This window comes from Lepeophtheirus salmonis, chromosome 7 (genome assembly GCF_016086655.4).
Source record: "Lepeophtheirus salmonis chromosome 7, UVic_Lsal_1.4, whole genome shotgun sequence".
NCBI classification, from domain to species: Eukaryota; Metazoa; Arthropoda; class Copepoda; order Siphonostomatoida; family Caligidae; genus Lepeophtheirus; species Lepeophtheirus salmonis.
In genome coordinates this window covers 34,430,315-34,451,039 of record NC_052137.2, presented here as the reverse complement: position 1 = coordinate 34,451,039, position 20,725 = coordinate 34,430,315, and the positions used below count along the sequence as shown (strand labels likewise).

Below are 20,725 nucleotides of genomic sequence, written 5' to 3'. Positions count from 1 at the left end.
CCTGGAAGCCATCATTCCTACTACATTAATGATAAAGAGAGCTCAGACACACATCTATTTGTAGCATTAATTTAGTAGAAATTCTATTGTTAATTAATCAATTATATCTGGTTGAAGTTTAAAATTCAAAGTGTTCAGATTTCAACTGACTCTGTAATGGCTTTTCTATAAATTATTTTGAAGTTAATATAAGCTGTTATTTTTAAATATCACATGAAACCTCTTCAAAATTGATGAGTATTTATTTTGTACTCAAAATTCGTTCAAAATAATGAATATTTTATAGAAATATTTATCAAGAATGAAATTCTAACATTTTAAACTACGATAATAACAAATATATATTGTGGAGACCTCAAACTAATATTCCTAGGATACTTTTTCTAAACAAAAGGTACATTTTTGTGCAATGCCTTGATTTTTAACATTTTGTTTAATATTTGATAGTATAAAATTGATGAAATAAATAAATAAATTTTTGGAGTAAAATCTTACCCCAGTTCCCTAACTACGTTACATAAATTTTTTCTATAACGAAGGAGTAATAATGATTAGAAGGCAAGAAGGAACGTTTTTAGATTGTAAATGTCTAACCTATCAAGGTACCTACAGTCAGGAAGAATGAGTAAGGAGGTAAAAAAAAGAAGAGAAGAAGAACGTAACATGCTTTACTTAAAGGAAAGCAGGTGACAGGTATCAGTTATTACGTATGTTTACGCTCTTACAAAGCAAATGTATAACCATAAGTAAATATCATTATTGGAAAATAAATTCAAACAACCGGCTTTTCATTTGTGGTAAGGAATTGTATCTTTTGATATTTGTTTCATGTGTTCTTTTATTCAGTTTTTAACCCTTTTTAAAAGTGTATTAGCCCATTAATGCCTATTGTGATCATACGAACACAACAATTCTCATTATACTTGAATCAATATTACATAAAAATCAGCTTTTTAAATTGAAAATATATAGTTCTCTCATATGCTCTAAAGAGTATCTGCGATAAATTTCATCGGTATATAATAATATTTTTTTCAAAAAGAGAAGATGTCTTATTCTAAAATGTATGTTGAACATAACCACACATCATACTTAAGTAAAATTCATTTGGAATAATCTTCTATAAAGTTCTGTAAGTTTTTTTGTAACGCTGGTTGAAGATTTGATTATGCTTTTTTGCACTTATTTTAAATGTTTCCAATATATTCATATCTACCATGTGTAATCATAAGAGCACAGCCTTTTTCTCGACGGAAAGACGCCCATTTTTGGACCCAAAATTTTTTACTCCCTTTGTTTAGACCAATATTAGATAAATTAAAAATTTTCATTCAAAAACCTTTACAAATTATTTTTCCTTGTTAATGAGTTAAAAGGGATTAATAGTTTTGCATTCTTTAGCAACGCAAAAGAAAGCTAGATTTTTGCATTCTTAAAGTAGATACAATATAAGAATGATAAATTGACAGAGTATATTTGAAAGGTCCAAATCGGGGCTAATATAAGTCTCTTAAATCAAATGAAGATTCTAAAGTATAGATAAAATTCTTGGCTATGTTAACTCATCCGACAAATTTGAATAATGATCCTGTAATTGTCTCAAATATGTCTATGAAATATTACCTTGTATGGATGTAAATATGAAGTAATTTATAAATTGGGATTCTCTACTTTCCTTGATTTTTGTTCAAGATTGTTTTATGTTGACATGACACAATTCTCTGGGTTTTTATTTCCAAAATAAACTTATTTTTGTTATTGAAAAAATTTTTTTACTAAGTATTAGACCATTATTTTATGAATGTTTTGAATTCAGTTCTTAAAAAAAACACCATTTAATATTGCCAAAAGTTGATGGGCTTCTAATAAAAATAATATTTAAAATTGATTTGAAAGCCACACACAACACGAGTAAGAGCCACTTATGCCATTAAATTCAAATCAATTCCACACACATATATAAATACAAAGATCTCAAAGTAAAACTCAATATAAGGATTTAATATATGTATAGGTATAATGTGAAATAATAAATAATTTCAAAAACCGGAGATGTGTGTCGACTTATTTTTATTTATGTGGTTTTCAAGAAATTCAAATGATTTATTGATTTATTTTATTCCATGATGTTTCCATTTACTATGTATATATATATATGTATTGAGAAAGGTCGTAACTCTCTCTTTCTTTTAATGAATCTCATAGAAATATTCCCTGAGCTAATCCAACGTTTTTACTTCACAAGACCTAAACAAACTGATAAATGAATTCTACATTATTTCCCTCACTTGCTTTCATATTAATTCGTAATCATATTCTTTTGACAAAATCTTTATGTAAATACGTGATGATATAAACATATTCACAGCCATGGATTATTATTTATGATTTCCATGGTCTTTGTTCCTCTCTACTACATACACACCGGCTGCATATTTTCAATCTTTACAAATGAATGCAATAACTTCAACCAGATGTATTTCGTAGACAACATGTTCGAATTGAATGAACCTCTTTTTAAAATTTTATACTCATACATATAAATAGCTAATTAACTCAATGTCATCTCCCTCATCCTCGATGAGGTGGTCTGTTAACTTCCTCCTAAAGGAATGGCAGCACGTCTTTATGTGTTGCTTGGTGCCCCAGTACTCCTCAGCGGAAGGCCTTAAGTTGTCGATATTGGGGTGAAGAATAAATGTGAGATGTATGGGGGCTGAATCTGATTGTACGTGAAGTCCATATTATTCTTGATAAAATTCCGTACAACTCTTGTCGTGTGTGTAGGGGCTCTGTCCTGCTGTAGAACAACATTTCGATCTGGAAATATTGCCTTCGCCTATGAGATGAAATTTGCTCTCAGGAACACATAAATTCATAGTGTGAGGCAGATGAAGGGAGCCTCGGCGCCGTTGGATGCTCCAAAACCCACAGACATTTCGCTTGCTGGTTTCTTGGTGGTTGTAAGAAGCCTACTCATTTCTTCGTCATTATTTATTGCAATAAATCTGTCATTCCTCCTGTCTCTATTACACTCATCCCCGCACGAAAAAGTGGGGAGATCTGTTGCCTCTTTCCGTGCTCATCTTAGACTGGAGAGAAAAATGCAAGTAATAAATATAGCAGCTGATTCATCAAGGAGTCCTTTGTATTTCAAACATTTTGAAATAAATGTCACGAAAGAAATAAGATTAGTCTTTGTAAGGATTAAAAATCCGCACGCTGGTTGTAGGTGCATTAATATTGTACAACCCAACCATGATGATGCTATGAACGGGGGAATTGGAGCACCTCTCGTGAGTAGTGGTTTATAAGGATGTATTTATTTATATATATATATATATCAATGTATGTATATAAATTTTCATCTTAATGGATTTGAATATTGATTTTAATCTCATCAATTCATCTACCACTTTTCTTCTTTTTCTTACTTCTCTGCTGTTTTTCTTCCTCTCCACCTTTTATTATTATTTTGCTATGGGAGGAAGGTTTATTTTATTATTATTGTTGTTTTTATTATTATATAATTTTATTTTTACCCTTGCACGGAGAGAGAATGCTTGGTGCCTTTCTACCTGGGCTTCATACATATATATATATATATATACCAATGTTCCCTTTTTATGATGCCTTTGAAAGTTATATATACAGAGAGCAACTTCTTTTTTTTTTGAAATGTTAGAAAGGAACACGGGCCTTTTTTTATTATTGTACTTTTTTCTTCTTTTATATATAACGGAAGGATATGACTTTCACGGCAGTTAAGCACCGTTCATGATAACCATGAAGTCTCTTTGCCAACCTTTGTCGACGACTACCAGAGCAGCAGAGCTACTACAAAAAGGAAAATGAATTCCAAATTTAATTGTAGACCTTCAAAAGAGACAAATCCAGTCCTTAATTCTTCTTCCTCTTCTACAGCAATTAAGGAACTTCCTCGGCAGATTTCCCATATCCCTTCCTCCAACTCCAAGAAACATGCCTCTGAGAAAAAGGGATCTTTTTGCCACAAAATGATTAGAAAGTTAATCAAAAGGATCGGGAAATGGCTTCTAGATATAGAAATGGGATTTGTTTGGGGTGTGGCAGGACTCTCCATCATTTCTTTCATTTTTGCAGCCATTTGGTACATTGATCCTGCTCTCCTTACTCTTGTTCTGAAATTCAAAGCTGCAGAGTGTCGCACAATAAGAGGGGATTTCCTCATTGGTATCAATAACTGCTCATGGACATCATGTCGACTCGGATGCACCAAAGAGATTTATCGTTGTTGGAAAATACTCGTTGAGGTCAACTCCTCCAGACAGGAGGTTGATCTCGAAAAACCTAATGAGACTAGACTGTATCCTAATGTTCGTGGATGTGGATATCCTCCAGAGCTAAACTGTGAAAAGTTTTTCTATGACTATGGTCCCATCAATACGACTTTTCCCTGTTGGATATCCACCGTCGATCCGAGTATCGCCATCACTCAGCTCAATTTAAAAAGAGCCAAGCGGGAAGTCTTACTGAGTCTTATTCCACTCTTTATATTTATCGTTTTCGTTTTATATGCATTCTGCCGCCTTGGCGTCTTTTCCATCTGTAATCCTTCAAAACAGTGCTGTCCACCTGCTCAGGATACAAAAATAGATATCCCAAAACTAACGCCGGCAAAGCTCCAAGACTATAAAAAGTCTCTTAATGAGAAGCGAGAGGAAGCCATTCTCAAAATGCAGTACCATTCTGCCAAAAGAAGGCCAGGAAGTCAAAAGGAACGACAAGTCATCGTTAGAGAGCTTGTGCCCATTCAAGAGTCAAGCACACAAACCTCTCCTCCTTCACCCTCAACTTCTGATGTAAGAAGAAGGGGCCCGTCTCCCAACGCCGTTCTACCTCTTCCTTCATCCATTAGTAATCCCATCTGTAGGCCTGATAATGTAGATGACATCATCAGATCCGTCTCATTTGACAACCAGGATTCATTAGAAAATTCCTTTACGAGTTGTGGAGGTGACTCTGATGGATTCTTCGATGAATCCGGGGGGGATCATTTTAGAAAATCCTACTCTCTCAAAAGCTATTCTAAGTTGAAATTGAAATAACAGCATCTGAGGCTGAGTAGCTTCGGATCATAAAAGGACAGAAAAAGACTCGTACTTCTTTTTGAGATTATTATTACATACATTATGATTCAAATGGTGCTGCTTCCGTGAAGTCATCTATTATTTTTGATTGTCTTGTTTTAAACATGAGTGCATATATGTATTAGGAATATAACCATATCTATGAATATGATAGTTACCTACCTACCTAAAAGTAGTTTTTCGTTAAAATATTTTGTTACTTTTGTTCTTGACTATTTCTGTTGACATGATTTGTATCCATTCGTAATGTTTATTTTTATAGAACCAATTTAAGTAGGTAATTAATTCCTGCCAATATATATGTTTAGTTTCATATATAGGCAATTTGTATTCAAATTTTGTATCATAACCGTATCTCCCAATAAATCAGTGAATCAATGGACCTTTCTACTCCTAATTTTTTTCTATATATCTCATCCTTATGACATACTATTTTATTTGAAGTCTTTAAATAGCCCATGCTACAATGTAAAACACTTCTTTCTCACTCCAAAGACATTTCTATGCATAAAAAATCAATAAAAACATTCATAATTGATCAATTATATACTGTGTTGCTCTACAAAATTTCTACAAATCTGTTCATTTTTTGACAAAAATAATCTTATTTAAGATTGTTTATGCATATTGTGTACAAGTTGTAACTTGTATAATAAATTTGTACAAGTTACAAATTTTTCGACTTAAAACCCATTATTTGATGTGAACTTTGGAGTCTTTCGAATGACTAACCAAACATGGATACTATTATTTCATTTTCATCCATTCAAATTTTGTCTTTATTATGTATTATTGAGTAATATAACTGTATACATTTAAACTTTATAATGTCCCACACAATACTTATACATATTTGAGGAATTTATATTGAAATAGTCCTGATTAATATATATCGATCATACATTATCAATTTTTTTGCATGATCTTTATCTGAAGTAATGAAAATCCTTCATTTAAAATGTTCATCTCCTTGAACAAATTGCAACTTGTACACAACATATGTAAAAAAAGAAATTCAATTAAGATCTTCATTCCTAATAACTGCAATTGATAATAATAAATAGATTAAATGCAAATGTTTTAAACTTATTATATTAGGTCAATTTTTGGTAAAGCAACGGGCAAAGTAGAAATATCCCTAAAATACCCGTCGATTTCAGGGGTAGTGTCGGACAAAAAGTCACTGTCTAACTATAAAATCATACTCCACAAAACCCATGAAAAACGATATGGAGAATAGGGAAGGGTCCATTAGACAATACCCCACTTTGCCTGTTGCTCCAAAAAAATCAACTTACTATATTCGTTTGTATCAGGCAACAACACGGGATCATTAAGTTCCCTGTCTACTCATATCCCTATGAATATCTCGTGTGAAAATATACTGTATCATTATTAATCAATGAAAAGAGGAGGTTTTTTTTCTTTTTGTAACATAGATTTTATTTATTTACCTTTCAAAAAGGTAAAAATAAATCAAATCGTTTTAAATTGTTTTATTTATTTGTATAAAACTCTCAAAAGGGTAAATATATATTATTAAATATTCATTTCTTTGTACATATTTCAAAACATGCAAAATCTTTGTATGTAAAAGCTTTCTAGAGAATAATATCCTTTTCTTATAAGGGCCGTGAAGATGAAAGGGTTTTCAACTTTAAAGTTAACTAAGAAAGCCATCTCTGAGCTCATAAAGGATTTGATCCCTTTAATTGACGCAGTCTTTGGACCTCACAAAGGAGCCATACTCGTCAAGATAATATCTCCATCCAGCATGAAAATAGTTAAGGTAGGAAAGTAAATAATATGGAACTCTTTGATTATCTTAATACTTTATCTCTTCAAGAGTGGAAAGGATATCCTCAGTCTTTTTGAAGGGAAACATCCTATTTACAAACAACTATCAAAATTTCTCAAGAATCACGTTGAACAGTATGGAGATGGAAGCAAAACAGTTCTTTTATTGATTAACTATTTTTTGTATAAAATCGAAGAAATTGAGTATCTGTCTAAAGTCCATACTCTGAGAGAAATGGTCAAAATCAAAGAGGGATTTTTACCCCTACTTCATTCAAACCCAATCAAAGAATCTCTTATTCGTGAGAACTTGAAAACATTGCAAATTTTTATCTATCTTAAACCACTATTAATACCTTTGAACTCCTTTTTCAGCCATGGACCCTTGTAAAATTCTATCGTCTTTTTTCAGTTCTCGTTTTTCAGAGAGCGTCTCACAGTACCTGATTGATAATATTCTATACATTTATGAGCGGAGCATACCCTTAAAAAAGTTTGCATCTAAAAGTATATTGATCGAATATGAAGGAATTGCTTCTTCGAGAGTTTTACATTTAGTAAGGAAATACCTTCTTGACCACACATTTTCTAATCCTATGAAAATAGATCCAAAGAATTTCATTGTATGGATCCGTGAAGAAGGCAATGATAGTACTCAAAAAATTTCAATTACTACAAATAAAAAGTAAGTATTCATTTTTAAAATGAATAATTGTACTTATGGGTTTACAACTTTTTTTTTGTTCATGGGTTAATTTATGTACTTTGTTTCACTCCACATAGAAAATAAGTTTCATAGGAGTTTTATTTGCATTCCAACTTTATAGTTTATATTTGTGTACATAGATTTGAGCCTAAATATGTATAATGTATGTATATAGTTCTAATGAATTACTAATTTATTATTCAATAATCGAATATAATTAAGTTATAATTGTATTTCTCAAAATATAAAAACAAATAGAACCTATGCAATTTAAATAATTAGATTGTATGGATATGTGAGCAGTATTAGACTATTAATTAGAATGAATTTCTTATATCCATATCAGTGGCGTAGGAAACACGGGCTCCCAGTCCCCCAATATTAAATATATCGGCTCAAAATAATTTGTTAAATAATTTTTTTTCAACACAATTTAGTATTTATTTATGTTTATAATAATAATGAATTCAACAAAACTATGTTAGCAGTGAGAATATACTTTTTTAAAGTACAAAAAATTTAATTTAAGTTATATTTGATTAAGTAACATCTTATACATTGCTAATATATAGGTAAATAGAGCTTTTTCAAGGACGTCATACATTGCATCATGATTGAAGGCAACGCCATTTTGGGGTTTAATAGTTGAGAAAAAAAAAAATGAACACCTACATTGAATAGTACTTTATTCCAATGATCAAAACTGATATTATAATTTAATTAAAGTGCTACTTATTGAAAATCCCTAAAAATGGTTAGAGTCATGCAATTATGGTCATTTTTTGAATCGATTAGAGCCGATAAAAGTAAGAGAATTAGAAAAAAATATCTTCTATTCCAGGGATTCTCAACCCTTTTCTAGTGATGTACCTCTTGTGAGATATTAATTTAACCAAAGTACTCCCTTAACAGCAAAATTCATTTTTAGCTTCAATGACAGGGGTGTCCATAGGGTTATATCTTGGATAGGGTCTTGGTTTTTGGAATTTATTTTAAAAGAAATCCAAAAATTAATTCTTTTTTTAAAAAAAAAATCAAAAATTCACAGCTAGTCAAAAAAAAAGTTTAAAAAAATTATAATAGTCCCGAATTACTATGATCCCAGATATATATGAATTCAGATGACTGAGAGAAAAACTGAGATCAGTTTGGATTCTGAGCTCATTTGTACTAAATGAGTGTTCCCCCTATGTTATAGGATCCGTGTTCATATCTAAAAAACAAAGATTTTAATTTTTGCACTCTATCCTATTGATAACTCAGTTGTATACCATACATACTTAATAATTATACAAGTAATAAAAAAATATAGCCAGAGTTTAAATCTTAAGCATTTTAGGGTGTGTGTTGTTTTTCTTCGTAACCTGAAAAGTGTTGATTATTTTCTAAAGCTATTATCAATATCCTTTTATTTACGAGTGAGTGTGCTCAATGGGGTAGAGCTGGGATGTCTAACTTGTAGGCTGCTTAGTGTTTAAGCCATTCTCACTTCAAGTAGTATTTTTTAGCAAAATCGTCACAATATTATCCAACCCCATAGAAAGTGCAAATTACATACAAAAATTGAAAAATATTCGAAAAAAGGTCATTCGATCAAATTATGCAGCTGAACATAAAAAATTTCTTTTTTCAAAAAATAAAAAAAAGAAGATCGGTCTATTTCTTTCTGTTTGGCATTCGTTTGAATCGAGGAATCAAACAGAAAGATTATGGTGACTATCTTTTGGATTCGCAGGAATAATCCTCATTGACTATTTGGAAAAGGGTAAAACTATTACACTGCATATAATTAATTCATCGTTATTAGACCGTTTGAAAACCGAGGTACAAGAAAAAAAGCCAACGATTGGCCCACAAAAAAGTCACACGTCAGCAGTTGTGGTCACAAAATCAATGGAAATAGGATTCCAACTCGAGATGCTTACAGCACTAACAATCTCACACACCTTCACTTTTCTTTCATCCATCAACAATCATGGATTTTATGAACGATTTCTGGAGTAGTAACCTCAACAGGCTGTCCAGAACGTTCAGCGTCATTTGTACCATATGGCTACCCTGAAAATTTTGAAGCCACTGATAAAACTGTTCTAATCGAAGGTGCAGAGTCCCCATAATGTTTATCAAACTTCTTTTTGGTGACCCTAGGCGGTCTACCTTTCATAAAGTAATGTTTAATCAACACACGAAATTATTTTTAGTGCATTTTTTGAAAATCACTCCACTTCCTCTATTCCAACGAATGCCACTCAGAAAGAAATGCCCGATCTGACTGAAACTTTGTGTGTGTTCTTCCAAGAGATGCTACTTACTAAACATAACCCCGATACTTACCAGTAGTGACACCTCTTGGACTTTGCACAGACTTTTCAAACGACCTCGTACATACATCCCAATACTTCACAGACATATTTGAGTCAATTATAGGCATTGTATTCAAATTTGTGGATTTGTTCATTTATCCCATTATTTTAGCTTATATTGGTTCCAATATGACCTTTCAAATAAAATCTCATTTTCTATCGTAATGGCTCATTTAAGTACAATTTACAAGACTTTTAAATGATTCATAAGAATAATTTGTTGATAGAAATTGACGATATTTCGTCGAAGAATTCTAATGTAATCCACACACAATTTTTTGGAGAAATCATCCTTTCTTAATTTTGTTTTGACATATGAAATGCATTTCATTTTCTTGATTTCTTGAACAAAAATCAAGAAAGTGAAAAAATTCCAATCATATATTTAATTATTCATACATTTCATGAACATATTTCGGTTAGTTATAGCCTTTGTAATCAAATTTATTGGATTATTTGATACACTCAAAAATGTTAACTGCGTAATTTAGAGCCTTCGTTTGATTTATGTATGTATGTCACTTCATTTATTCCCGATATGGTCTTTCATTTTTAATTATTTTATTGTAATGATTAATTTTTGATAGTTTAAGTGCAATTTACGGCGTCTCCAAATAATTATTAAACAGAATAGTTTGTTGATTGACGGTAATTTGTCAAGGAATACAAATTTAATCCAAGCTTAATTTTGAGACAAATGATTCTAACTTTCTGTTGTGTTGAACAAATTTAGTCGTACACCCAAAATACTTCAACCCTTCAAAATAACCATGTTTGGAATATAGATTATAATTTATAAGTCTTTATTTCTAAAGAGTACTGTAATGACCCTGAAATGTCAATTCCAAGTCCTTGAAATGGGCTTGAATGTTAGTTGATGAAATATTTTTGTTTCTGATATCAAAATTACTGCTCATTTAATTAAAATTCCTTATATTCATGTTGCTCGGTTAAAAGGAATTGTATGGCCCTGTCATGATAATAATGAGTGCTCATTCAAATTTAATGAGCTTACAACACTATTAGCCGTATATTTGGTTAGTGAACACACACCAAAAAATTGCTTATCGATTTTTGGTTTATTTATTATTCCATAACCAAGTAAATGAATCAGTGTTTCACAAAAATACGCAAATTGGTAGTAATTCAATGAGGGAACTTATGTATAAACTTTTAACTTTCGATCCTCTATTATTAATTATGTCTTTTATCCTTAAAAGTGAATTATTTGATAAAAAGATTGATTTAACAAGTCCTTCAATGATTCATCAGATTTTGAGGAACTTTGTAGCGGAAAGTTTTGGTCTCTTCTGTAATCCTTTTCAATTTGGATGATAAAGCATACCGGGTGTAGAAAAAGTACTGAGACCTGCCTCTAAGTAGTCATTAAAATACTCATAATTGATCAGGATGATGCTGTACATAGGAAATTTTATTTTATAATATTATTACTATAAAAATGTACATTAATTATGAATCTGACCACCATCAGTCTCAATGATGGGCTCCAACCGCCTCTGGAACCCCTTGCACACATTGGCAACGTAGTCCTTTTTAATGATCCTCCACTGCTGATTAACGGACGTCTACAGAGCATCAATACTCGGGTAATGGACTTGGCAGGCCTTCTTCTGGTCTTTGTTTTCCCACTTGCCATATAGCTTTGGTTACGACTACTAACTTTTAAAATGAATAAAATACTTTAAATAAAATAAAGGTCTTATACATTAGTTCAACGGGCAAGACTGTTTTGCTCCATGAATAGTAAAACCATTCAACTTTTTGTGATTAGAGATGTTGTGAATACTTGTAAGTAATCTCTCAGTTTTTGCATATTTTTTTTTTGGCTTATGAATATTGTAAATGGCATATTCATTTATAGATAGAACATGAAAAAGTGAAAGACACTTCCTCTCTATTCATGAATAGTGAATACACTATCCATAATGTTGGTACACATAACTTTCTTTGCAAAATGGTGTATATAAAAATACCTTCAATTAGCTTTCAGTAGTGTACATTATATGTTATGTCGTGTTTATATTTATTTGATAAATAAAAAATTAATCCCTTATCATGGATAAAATATATTCAATAATTTCTGCAAAGGAAATTTTGAATTACAGGCACTTTACTTATTCTCGTACATATTTCACTGGTAAATAGAGAATTACTCTAGTTATAATTTATACCTAACCAAACTTTAAAGCTAGAAATTGCATATCTAATTTCATTTAAAAAAAAGTTAATGCTAAAAATATAACAGTTTATTAAAATAAAGTTATTTACACATAGTTCAAATATTAGTGGGCAAAAAACAAAATAAATAAAAATAAATATTGGTATAATATTCTATTTTTATATATTAGAACAATGGATCTATCGGATTTTGTTTCTATTCAAGATAGAAAAATTGAATCTTTCATACACAACGCATTGAAGAGTCGGGAAATCCATGCCATACTCTGCAATTTTGGTTTGGAGGACAATTTAAAGTAAGTCTCTGAGTCATAAATATATCTTAGATCGCATGTTTAGATTTATTTTAATTATTATTTTAAAGCTTTATTATTTTAAAGCAGTTTTATTGTAAATATGTAGGTGTATAATATATATATTTCAATTAATAGGTGAAGATGATTTTCTGTACATATATAATAGCTTTAAATAAAAAAAAAAATTTAAGAAACAGTAATTACGTTCAATAAAGCATTGTTATTAATACTTTTAAAGTAGAAAGCAAATAACTCTTTAATATGAAAATAATCAAGTCTTTCGCCATGCATCCGTTTCTAATGACTCAAAATCTATGTATTTTAAATACATAATTTACTGTATTAGGATACAAAATCACTGCCTCCAAAACTTCTTCAAAACAATTATTTGCATTTTTAATAATTAAAAGTAACTGTAGCGGAATAGAAACACTATTTTTAGGCCTATTTATAATATTACTGAATCTCTTAAATCTAGTATTAAATAATAAAAAAATAGATTATGTTTAATTGAAGTACAACCTATTGGTTTTCAGTTGAATGCGTAAAAGCACCAAAATTTTGCAGCATTTGGCATTTTCATATGATCTTGATATTCATGGTTGCTTCAGATTATTTTCATTTGATTAATTTTTTTACTATAGAGGCCACATGATTTATAGGTCTCTGCTTTCGTTTTATGTGTATATTTTTGTATATATTAATTTTACAGAATGTAGAAAATATAATTAGCAAAATACTTTCAAATATTGTTCATTAGAGTTGGATCAGTCAAAAAAAAAAAAAAAAAAAAAAAGACTGCAGTCATATCAGTCTAGTCATGACTAATTTTGTCAGTCCTAGGGCTCAGTATCTTTATCGGCCTTTTTTTTAAAAACTGCAACAGCTTAAATGACGTAGCTATCAACTACACCATTTCAGATGTTGAAGTTTTATGCCTTAGGTTTATAGCAGGAATTATGTAGCTAGAACGTATAATTCTTTAGTATATGAAAGTATTATACGTTCTAGCTGTCATACATACTTTTCTGATTACGAAGTGAGTCTCAAGATCAATCTAACCCTAATGTTTACATATATGTGAATATGATTATCGATTATGTACTTACAAATTCTCCCCTCCTCCAAATGACAATTTTATATCCTCATCTCACAAATTTCAATTCAATTTTCTTTATGCATATTTCAAATATGACGTTTATTGGGATATTTCATAAGTATTTTTATACAAAATTTAAATATTCATAACTATGTAACACTTCTATATCCCAGGTTTTATCAAGTGTTCATATTACATACTTATTCCTTATAGTATTTACCTAATATGGATAATAGTATGTACATTATTGTGTACCTAAAATCTCATTAGACAAAAATGGAGTTATTGCACTTTTATTCCAGTGTCACGAGATTCATTTAAAAATAGGCCTTATTCCACAAGGTATAATCGATCTATAAATCATAAAGGTTTTTTAGGTTCCTAAATTTAAATATATATTTTGTATCAATTACACCATGCATCAAAATGAAGGTAAAATAAATTTAAACTCTTCAAGCGTTTTCCAACAATAGTATGTACTAAGATGATAAAAATTTAGATATAAGGGGATTAAAACAAGTTTGTAGATGCTTCATATTCAAAATCATTGACTAATTGATAGATAAATTACCGATTCAATTTTCTCTCTCGGAATAATATTGTAATATAGTCACGCAACCTGAATAACTATTTTTATAAAAATAGCCTAATAAATATTAAAATTATTTTCTTTTATTCACCTCATTTTCAATTAGTACCAACCTTCCAAAAACAGCTGTCAAAATTTAATCACCATCTGTTCTTTATTTTGTGAGTTATTGTGTTAAGTGTGATGCTACTTTTGTTATTCCCAAAATAATGTATAAAAAAAAATTCATGTTTTAATTTTACACTGCTTCTTGATGTGAAAAAATACCGTTCAAGCTTAGCAATGACTTGAAAAGAGTGATAGGGACTGTGCTCCAGAAGATGGATAATAAAAAATAATAATTTAAAAAATGCCAATTTTACACATTTTTTCTTTTATGGCCTTTCCTCTTCTACAAACAAAAACCATTAAAATCCCAGAATTTTTATGTTTTTTAATGGATAATTTTTGAAGTTGGGAGATAATATTATGTAAGGCTTGTAGAAATAAAGTGCCAATATAAAAACACGTTGCGAGGTAAACACGTCTAATTGATGTGGAAACTTACCTTAACGCGATGATTGATGTAAAATTTCTAAAAATGATATCCTGTATATGGTTTCTTAGTTGTCATTTTTATTGTTCGAATAAAGATGAAACTGTAAATTAACTACATAAGAATAAGTTCGGGTAATTGGCTCTGCAGACTTAAAGGACTGTTTGAGACACGAGGCGTGAGTCACAAACATTTACTTAATTATTATCCCATGCTAACTAAAACGGGCATTGAGAGGAAATTTCTGCTTTAAATTCAGTGTGCATCTTTGTTATCAACAAATAAAAAATAAAAAATTTTAGAAGCAGCAAATTGTCATTTATTTATACTTTTAACATTGTAATACTTTTTTTACTTTGTAGATATCAACTTTTCAAAGATCGTATTTTAGTTGTGGAATATATGGACACTGATGAGCTTCAGGACTTATGTGATGAGATTAATATTCAACCGTGGAAAGGAGAAGTTGGTGATGAAATCCATGAAATGAATATAGGCGAAACTGATGGCTTTGAAGAACTTTATCTCGCAAATAACTCAGTCAAAACAGTCATGAAATTACCTAAATACTCAAATCTAAGTTTTTTCCATCCCATAATTTGTGGGCCAACATTGGCAATAGCCAAATCTTACTATGAGTAATATTTTGCAAAAATATTGGCTGTAGTTTTAGATATTAAAAGTTATGTTTGTTTAAATATTTTTATAGGTCAAGTTATGAAGGCCTTTCTTTATTGTACTCGAATAACAAGGGAATGACAAAGTTTGGGGACTTTGAAAAGCATGGTCTTCACTTGTTTTTGATGGATTATTTATTGAAAAATGGTAGATCTGCAGAAACTGTTCATTTAATTTACATGGATCTACTAACCTACTGGACAACATTTTCCAGAAAGGAGTCCAACGCTAGAAGGAACGATTTTTTCTATTATGGATATGATACGAATATAAATATATTGACAACATTTCATGAAATAATAGAGTTCTTCTTGAGAACAGAATATATTTTACCAATAAAAGCCAAGGTATCAAGTCAAGAGGCAATAATACAATGACTTATGCAGTAAAATCAAAAGAAAATCGGATTTTTAAGAAGATTTTATATTTTTTTAATAAAGTGACACAAAATAATTACATATCCATACTGACAAATATAATTTCAATGTAAGTCTTGCTAATTTAACTTTTTTTGCCAGTTAGCTTGAATAATTTAAGGATATTAAGGGTAGCAAATAAGTAAATAACGAACTTTATTTAGTATAGTTTGGTTGTGGTGATTTGTGGTTTTTGAAATCTTCACAGTCTACTTTATTGTATAGATGTGTACGCGTATAAACTAGTCAAGACCCTTGCCTCGAAGTATAAACCAATTTCAACTCAATAAAATCACGAATATGTGCATCGCGTAAAATTTAAAGGATGATTCAGTTTAGACGCGAACACCTATATGACAAGGTTGAAGATTTGACCCTGGTTTGAGAATTGTTTAATATGTCTTTTCTAGGGTAAAAATGTATTCGATTATGATTTTTTATGTTTGAATCTTGTGTTTTTTATCCAAGAAATTTGAATTTGTGACCAATTTCCCCAAAAATGACATTTTTTCCGTGACAAAACTGTTGAAATCCCAATTTTGTAGACCTATAGAATCTACAATGTCCATTAAAAAAATCATTATTTATGTTCAAAGGATAGATACTGTCCAGGGCTTTAAAAAGAAAGTAGTTGATCAATTGTTTCTTCCATAGCTTTTGTGCTATGGCCGTTTAAAAAATATTTCTCAAGTAAGAAACCGAATCGAAAATTCACACTTTTAGATGCATTCCTGGCTTTAGGTAGTCATATCTACTGATAAGAAAGAACTTCAGTTTTGATTTACACATCATTTTATTGGAAATTTAATAAGGTTTAAATTGTTACATAATTTAGACTATTTCTTGTACAGGAACATTTAAAAAAAAATCAAAATTTTATCCCTACTCCCTAATTTTAATTACGAGTGAAAAAAAATACCGTCGGTCATTAAATTGAATTAAACGTTTGGAACTATAAACTTGAAAATTTGATCGTTTGTACCTGAAATAGTATATTTCAGGCTGATTTTTTTTATATCAGCTGTAATGTTTCCGACTTAAGCATTTAAAATTTATGCAAAATTTCAAATTACGAGAGGCCTCAACCAAAATATGGAAGCAGCAATATTCGTGAAAACTGAATCGATTATGCCAAGGGTTTACTTCTTTATGAAAATGATACCTAATTTGAGTCTAACTACTTAATACTTCTGGATTTTTTTTACAAAGCAATAGACACTCGATTTTTTAGCAAAATATCCATATTTTGGAACGCCTGATATTGTAAAATCATTTGACCAGCAGCCACTAGATATTAACAAAATTAATTTCCAATTTCTCACAAAACAACTACAGGTTCTCAAAACCACAGGTGTTTCACAGGTTAGTGAACCACAGGTTCACTAATTGATTCAATTGTAGTACTTGAAAATGTTGAAGATATATTTCTATTTCTGCCAGATTAGACATACCTTTACAGAAACGAGTATATCTAAAAAACCATTGCATATTTTGTAGTTCTGACTTCAGATTTGAAGTCTGCATAAAATTTCGTTTAGAAAACATATATTACTTAAAAGAATTCGATACTTGATATTTTAAACAATTTTGGCAGTGAAACCAGGATCGTATCTCACACCATGCCATATGTACATAAAAACATTTTGTTGTTATAGGTACGTATAACACCGAATCTAATTCGTAACAAATGTATGAATAAACATTTGAGTTCAAAATTTTAACTTTGGGGGTGAAATAAATACTAGTGATGGGACGAAAAAAAAATGACGATACTGATTCAAATGCAATTTTAGTTAAAATTACTGATGCCGATTCGGAATCAGTAATATTCTAAATAATAGTTAAAAATGCAATTTTTATAGCAGGGGCATGCACAAGAATATTTTAAAAGGGGAGGGGGGTGATTTATTTTTGAAAAATAATCAAAAAATTTTAAGAACTAAATTTATATACAATTTAATATTTCATTCTTTTTGAAAAATCTACAGCTATTCACAAAAATTAAATATTTTGCGAAAAAATTTCAAAAACACATAGATATTCACAAAAAATTAACTATTTTGGGGCAAAACTTCCAATAAACAAAATTGTAAATTTTTTGAAAAATAATATAATATTAAATTTTTTTGAAAAAAATATCAAAAATTAAATTTCTATTAAATTGAAAAAATCCGCAGAAATATTAAATTTGCAGAGAAAAATTAAAAAAATACTTCGTTATTCACGGAAAGTTAAATTTCTTTGAAAAAAAATCGAAAAATTTAATTAAATTTTAAAAAGAAAAAAAATTCAAGTATAAAATTTCAACTTTGGAGGGGTTTATTTTTTTCATAACTTAGAAAAACAATAAATATTTAAATACTATTAATAAATGAGAATTGGAATCACAAATGAATCACTATTTGCCCGATACCGATTCCAGAGAAAAAAAATCCGATTTTCCAATTCCTGATTGCAATCAATCGTCTCATCACAATTAAATACCAGTGATGAGATACCGCATTATTTTTTCATTCTGTCTGAAGATAATTTTTATAACTATAAGCTAGTACAAAAATTTAAAATAGTTCGCCGATGTTTCTAAATCCGGTTCAAATTTATTTTCCATATAAAAAGTTCTTGTTTGGGCCGAGCAAGGCCGAGTTTATTGTGTAGACGGAGTTTTACTAAAATAACTAGTCTAGTTTAGTAACTTGAACCAAATTATTTTGGTCTTACGAAAATTATAGAGATCCCAGATCGGTCACACCAAAACTCAATAAATACTACTAAATATCCAAAAATAGTGTTTTTTAAAAGGACGAGAGGAAGTTGTCCAAAAGTACCTACTATCAATTGGTAATTATTTTTGGGCTTTTAAATCGCAATAAAAACAAAAACATTTGAATTTGCGATTCTTAATACCGAGGCACTCATAACCCGGAGAATAATATGACTTGGGCTACTATGTTCCTATTGTATTGGCTTTAGAATAAACTAAAGGACTCAATTGGACAATTAGTATAAGAAGAGGATGTTTTTCCTTCCGTTTCCTGGTTGTTTTAAAATTGTCAGCTGCCATTAGGTCTATTTTAAAGGTCTCTCTGGCAATTTTATAATGGCAACATGTAGTATGGTGAATTATAATAGTAGATCAACTTGAAATAAAAGTATCTAAGCTTATTTTCCAAAAGACATTAATCGAAGGAAGGATCAATGCCATCAAACGTGCGAATTAGACTCCCACCAAAGACTCAAGAGTTTACCAAGTAATATAATCACTATTTTTTACTATGTGAGGTATGTGAAAATTAAATTAATTAATTATTTAATTTATTAACTGGCCTCCATATTCTAATTATTCATACTTAAATTATGTGCTTTAGGCTCACTTTGAAGAATCAATGTTTATGTGGAAGTCTCCAAAAGGACGGAGTGTTTGTGAGATAATATAATTCCTACTTTATTTAAACATTCTAAAATAAAAAACAACAAAAGCTCCCGTTTAACCAAAACAAAACTAAAGTGGACGTATGCATGAAATTGTGCAACACATATCTTAATTTAATGCTCCATTATAAAACTTCAAAATATTATTAAATTACTGAAAGTTCCAGAGAATTAAAAGATTTCAAGGAAAATGAAACTTAAGGAGATTTAATTGTGTTTTAACATTAACAAATAATATTTTTTCTTCACTTAAACAGTAAGTGACTCATAGTCTCTAAAATCCATGCATGTATTAATCTGGATTCACACATTGATGAGTGGAGCATCGCTTTATTTGCTTGTTAGAGTGTTTTGTGCGATTCGTAAATATAATTGAGGGGCGTACTCAGGGGTGGGCTGGAAGAGTTGCAGCCCCCTAATTAAGGAATATTTGCTTTTAACTAAAAAATTTTATATTTGAAATTAAATTAAGTTTTTATTAATTTTTTTGGAAAAAAAATAATATATATTATATTGATATTATCTGATATTAGCTCTTCAAAATTTTCTTACCATTGCTAAAGAAGAGGGATAACCTACAATATCTAGAGATGTGAAAGTTGTCAGAATCCTCTCAATCATCAATTTGAAAATTTAGGAGGACTAGCAACATAACCTCCTTTTTTCAAAGGGCAATAAAACAAGTTGGACTAAATCAGAATTTTTTTTATTTTTGTGCCATAATGATATTACACATTGAAAGTTAAAGTTTCGAAAATCATATCAGATAGGTGAGGTCCCTCATTATTCATATAACTGAATAAACCGAACTTCGGTATTTAAATGCCCTGTGATTTTTTCATTTATTTTATGAGAAGTAACTTTTTATTGAGAAATGATAAAGAGATGGTTATTTTATACAAAAAGTAGCAAAATTTAACTAGGACCATATCATATGCTTTAATTGTGAATGTTTAGTAGATTGGGTAATTAGTTATTGGGGATTAGTAACTTACAAGATACTTGTACTCGTATTGATAATTCATCCTTATTTTAAAAATTCAAACGTTAAACAAGCAAGGAACACCATATTAAATATAATGATCTATGTCAGCTGATATTTTGTCTCTCAAAGTTATTAACATTTACTCTTTTTTGTTTATGCTTTCACGAGGATTTTGACATTGTTCACATGTTGATATATGTTGTGTACAAGTGCCAATGTCTGTACAAGTTGCAGTTTGTATAAGCTAATTGTAAAAGTTGAAATTTCTTCGTTTGACGATGCCTTATATACTTAAAATATGAATCATATTGATTACCAACTATACATTGATACAATCATTTCATTTTGATCTATTCAAGCTATAGTTAATATGTATTTATGAGCAATATAGCATTGGGCAATTGATCTTTAAAATATAAGTATGTTATGACATATTATAGTCATTTGTATTAAAATAGCTAAATGTGGTCTATTCAAATCTGAACACTGAATTTTAAAATTCAA

The 20,725-nt window shown here is 29.9% G+C and overlaps 2 protein-coding genes across 3 annotated transcripts; both read left to right on the top strand.

Moving 5' to 3' along the window:
- Positions 1-711: 711 nt before the first annotated feature.
- Positions 712-15,881, top strand: LOC121122036 (uncharacterized). Of its 2 annotated transcripts, none has more exons than XM_040717044.2 (7): positions 712-797; positions 6,759-6,918; positions 6,976-7,228; positions 7,302-7,611; positions 12,365-12,490; positions 15,076-15,351; positions 15,423-15,881. In XM_040717044.2, the coding sequence occupies exons 2-7, from the start codon at positions 6,769-6,771 to the stop codon at positions 15,766-15,768; spliced, it is 1,461 nt and encodes a 486-aa protein (XP_040572978.1). In that variant the 5' UTR covers positions 712-797; positions 6,759-6,768; the 3' UTR covers positions 15,769-15,881. The 2 variants fall into 2 exon arrangements, with proteins under 2 accessions (XP_040572978.1, XP_071746140.1); XM_071890039.1 differs by lacking the exon at positions 712-797 and adding an exon at positions 3,760-5,138.
- On the top strand, positions 3,852-6,205 carry LOC121122035 (uncharacterized). Its single transcript, XM_040717043.2, has one exon. The coding sequence runs from the start codon at positions 3,852-3,854 to the stop codon at positions 5,085-5,087; it is 1,236 nt and encodes a 411-aa protein (XP_040572977.1). The 3' UTR covers positions 5,088-6,205.
- Positions 15,882-20,725: the final 4,844 nt, after the last annotated feature.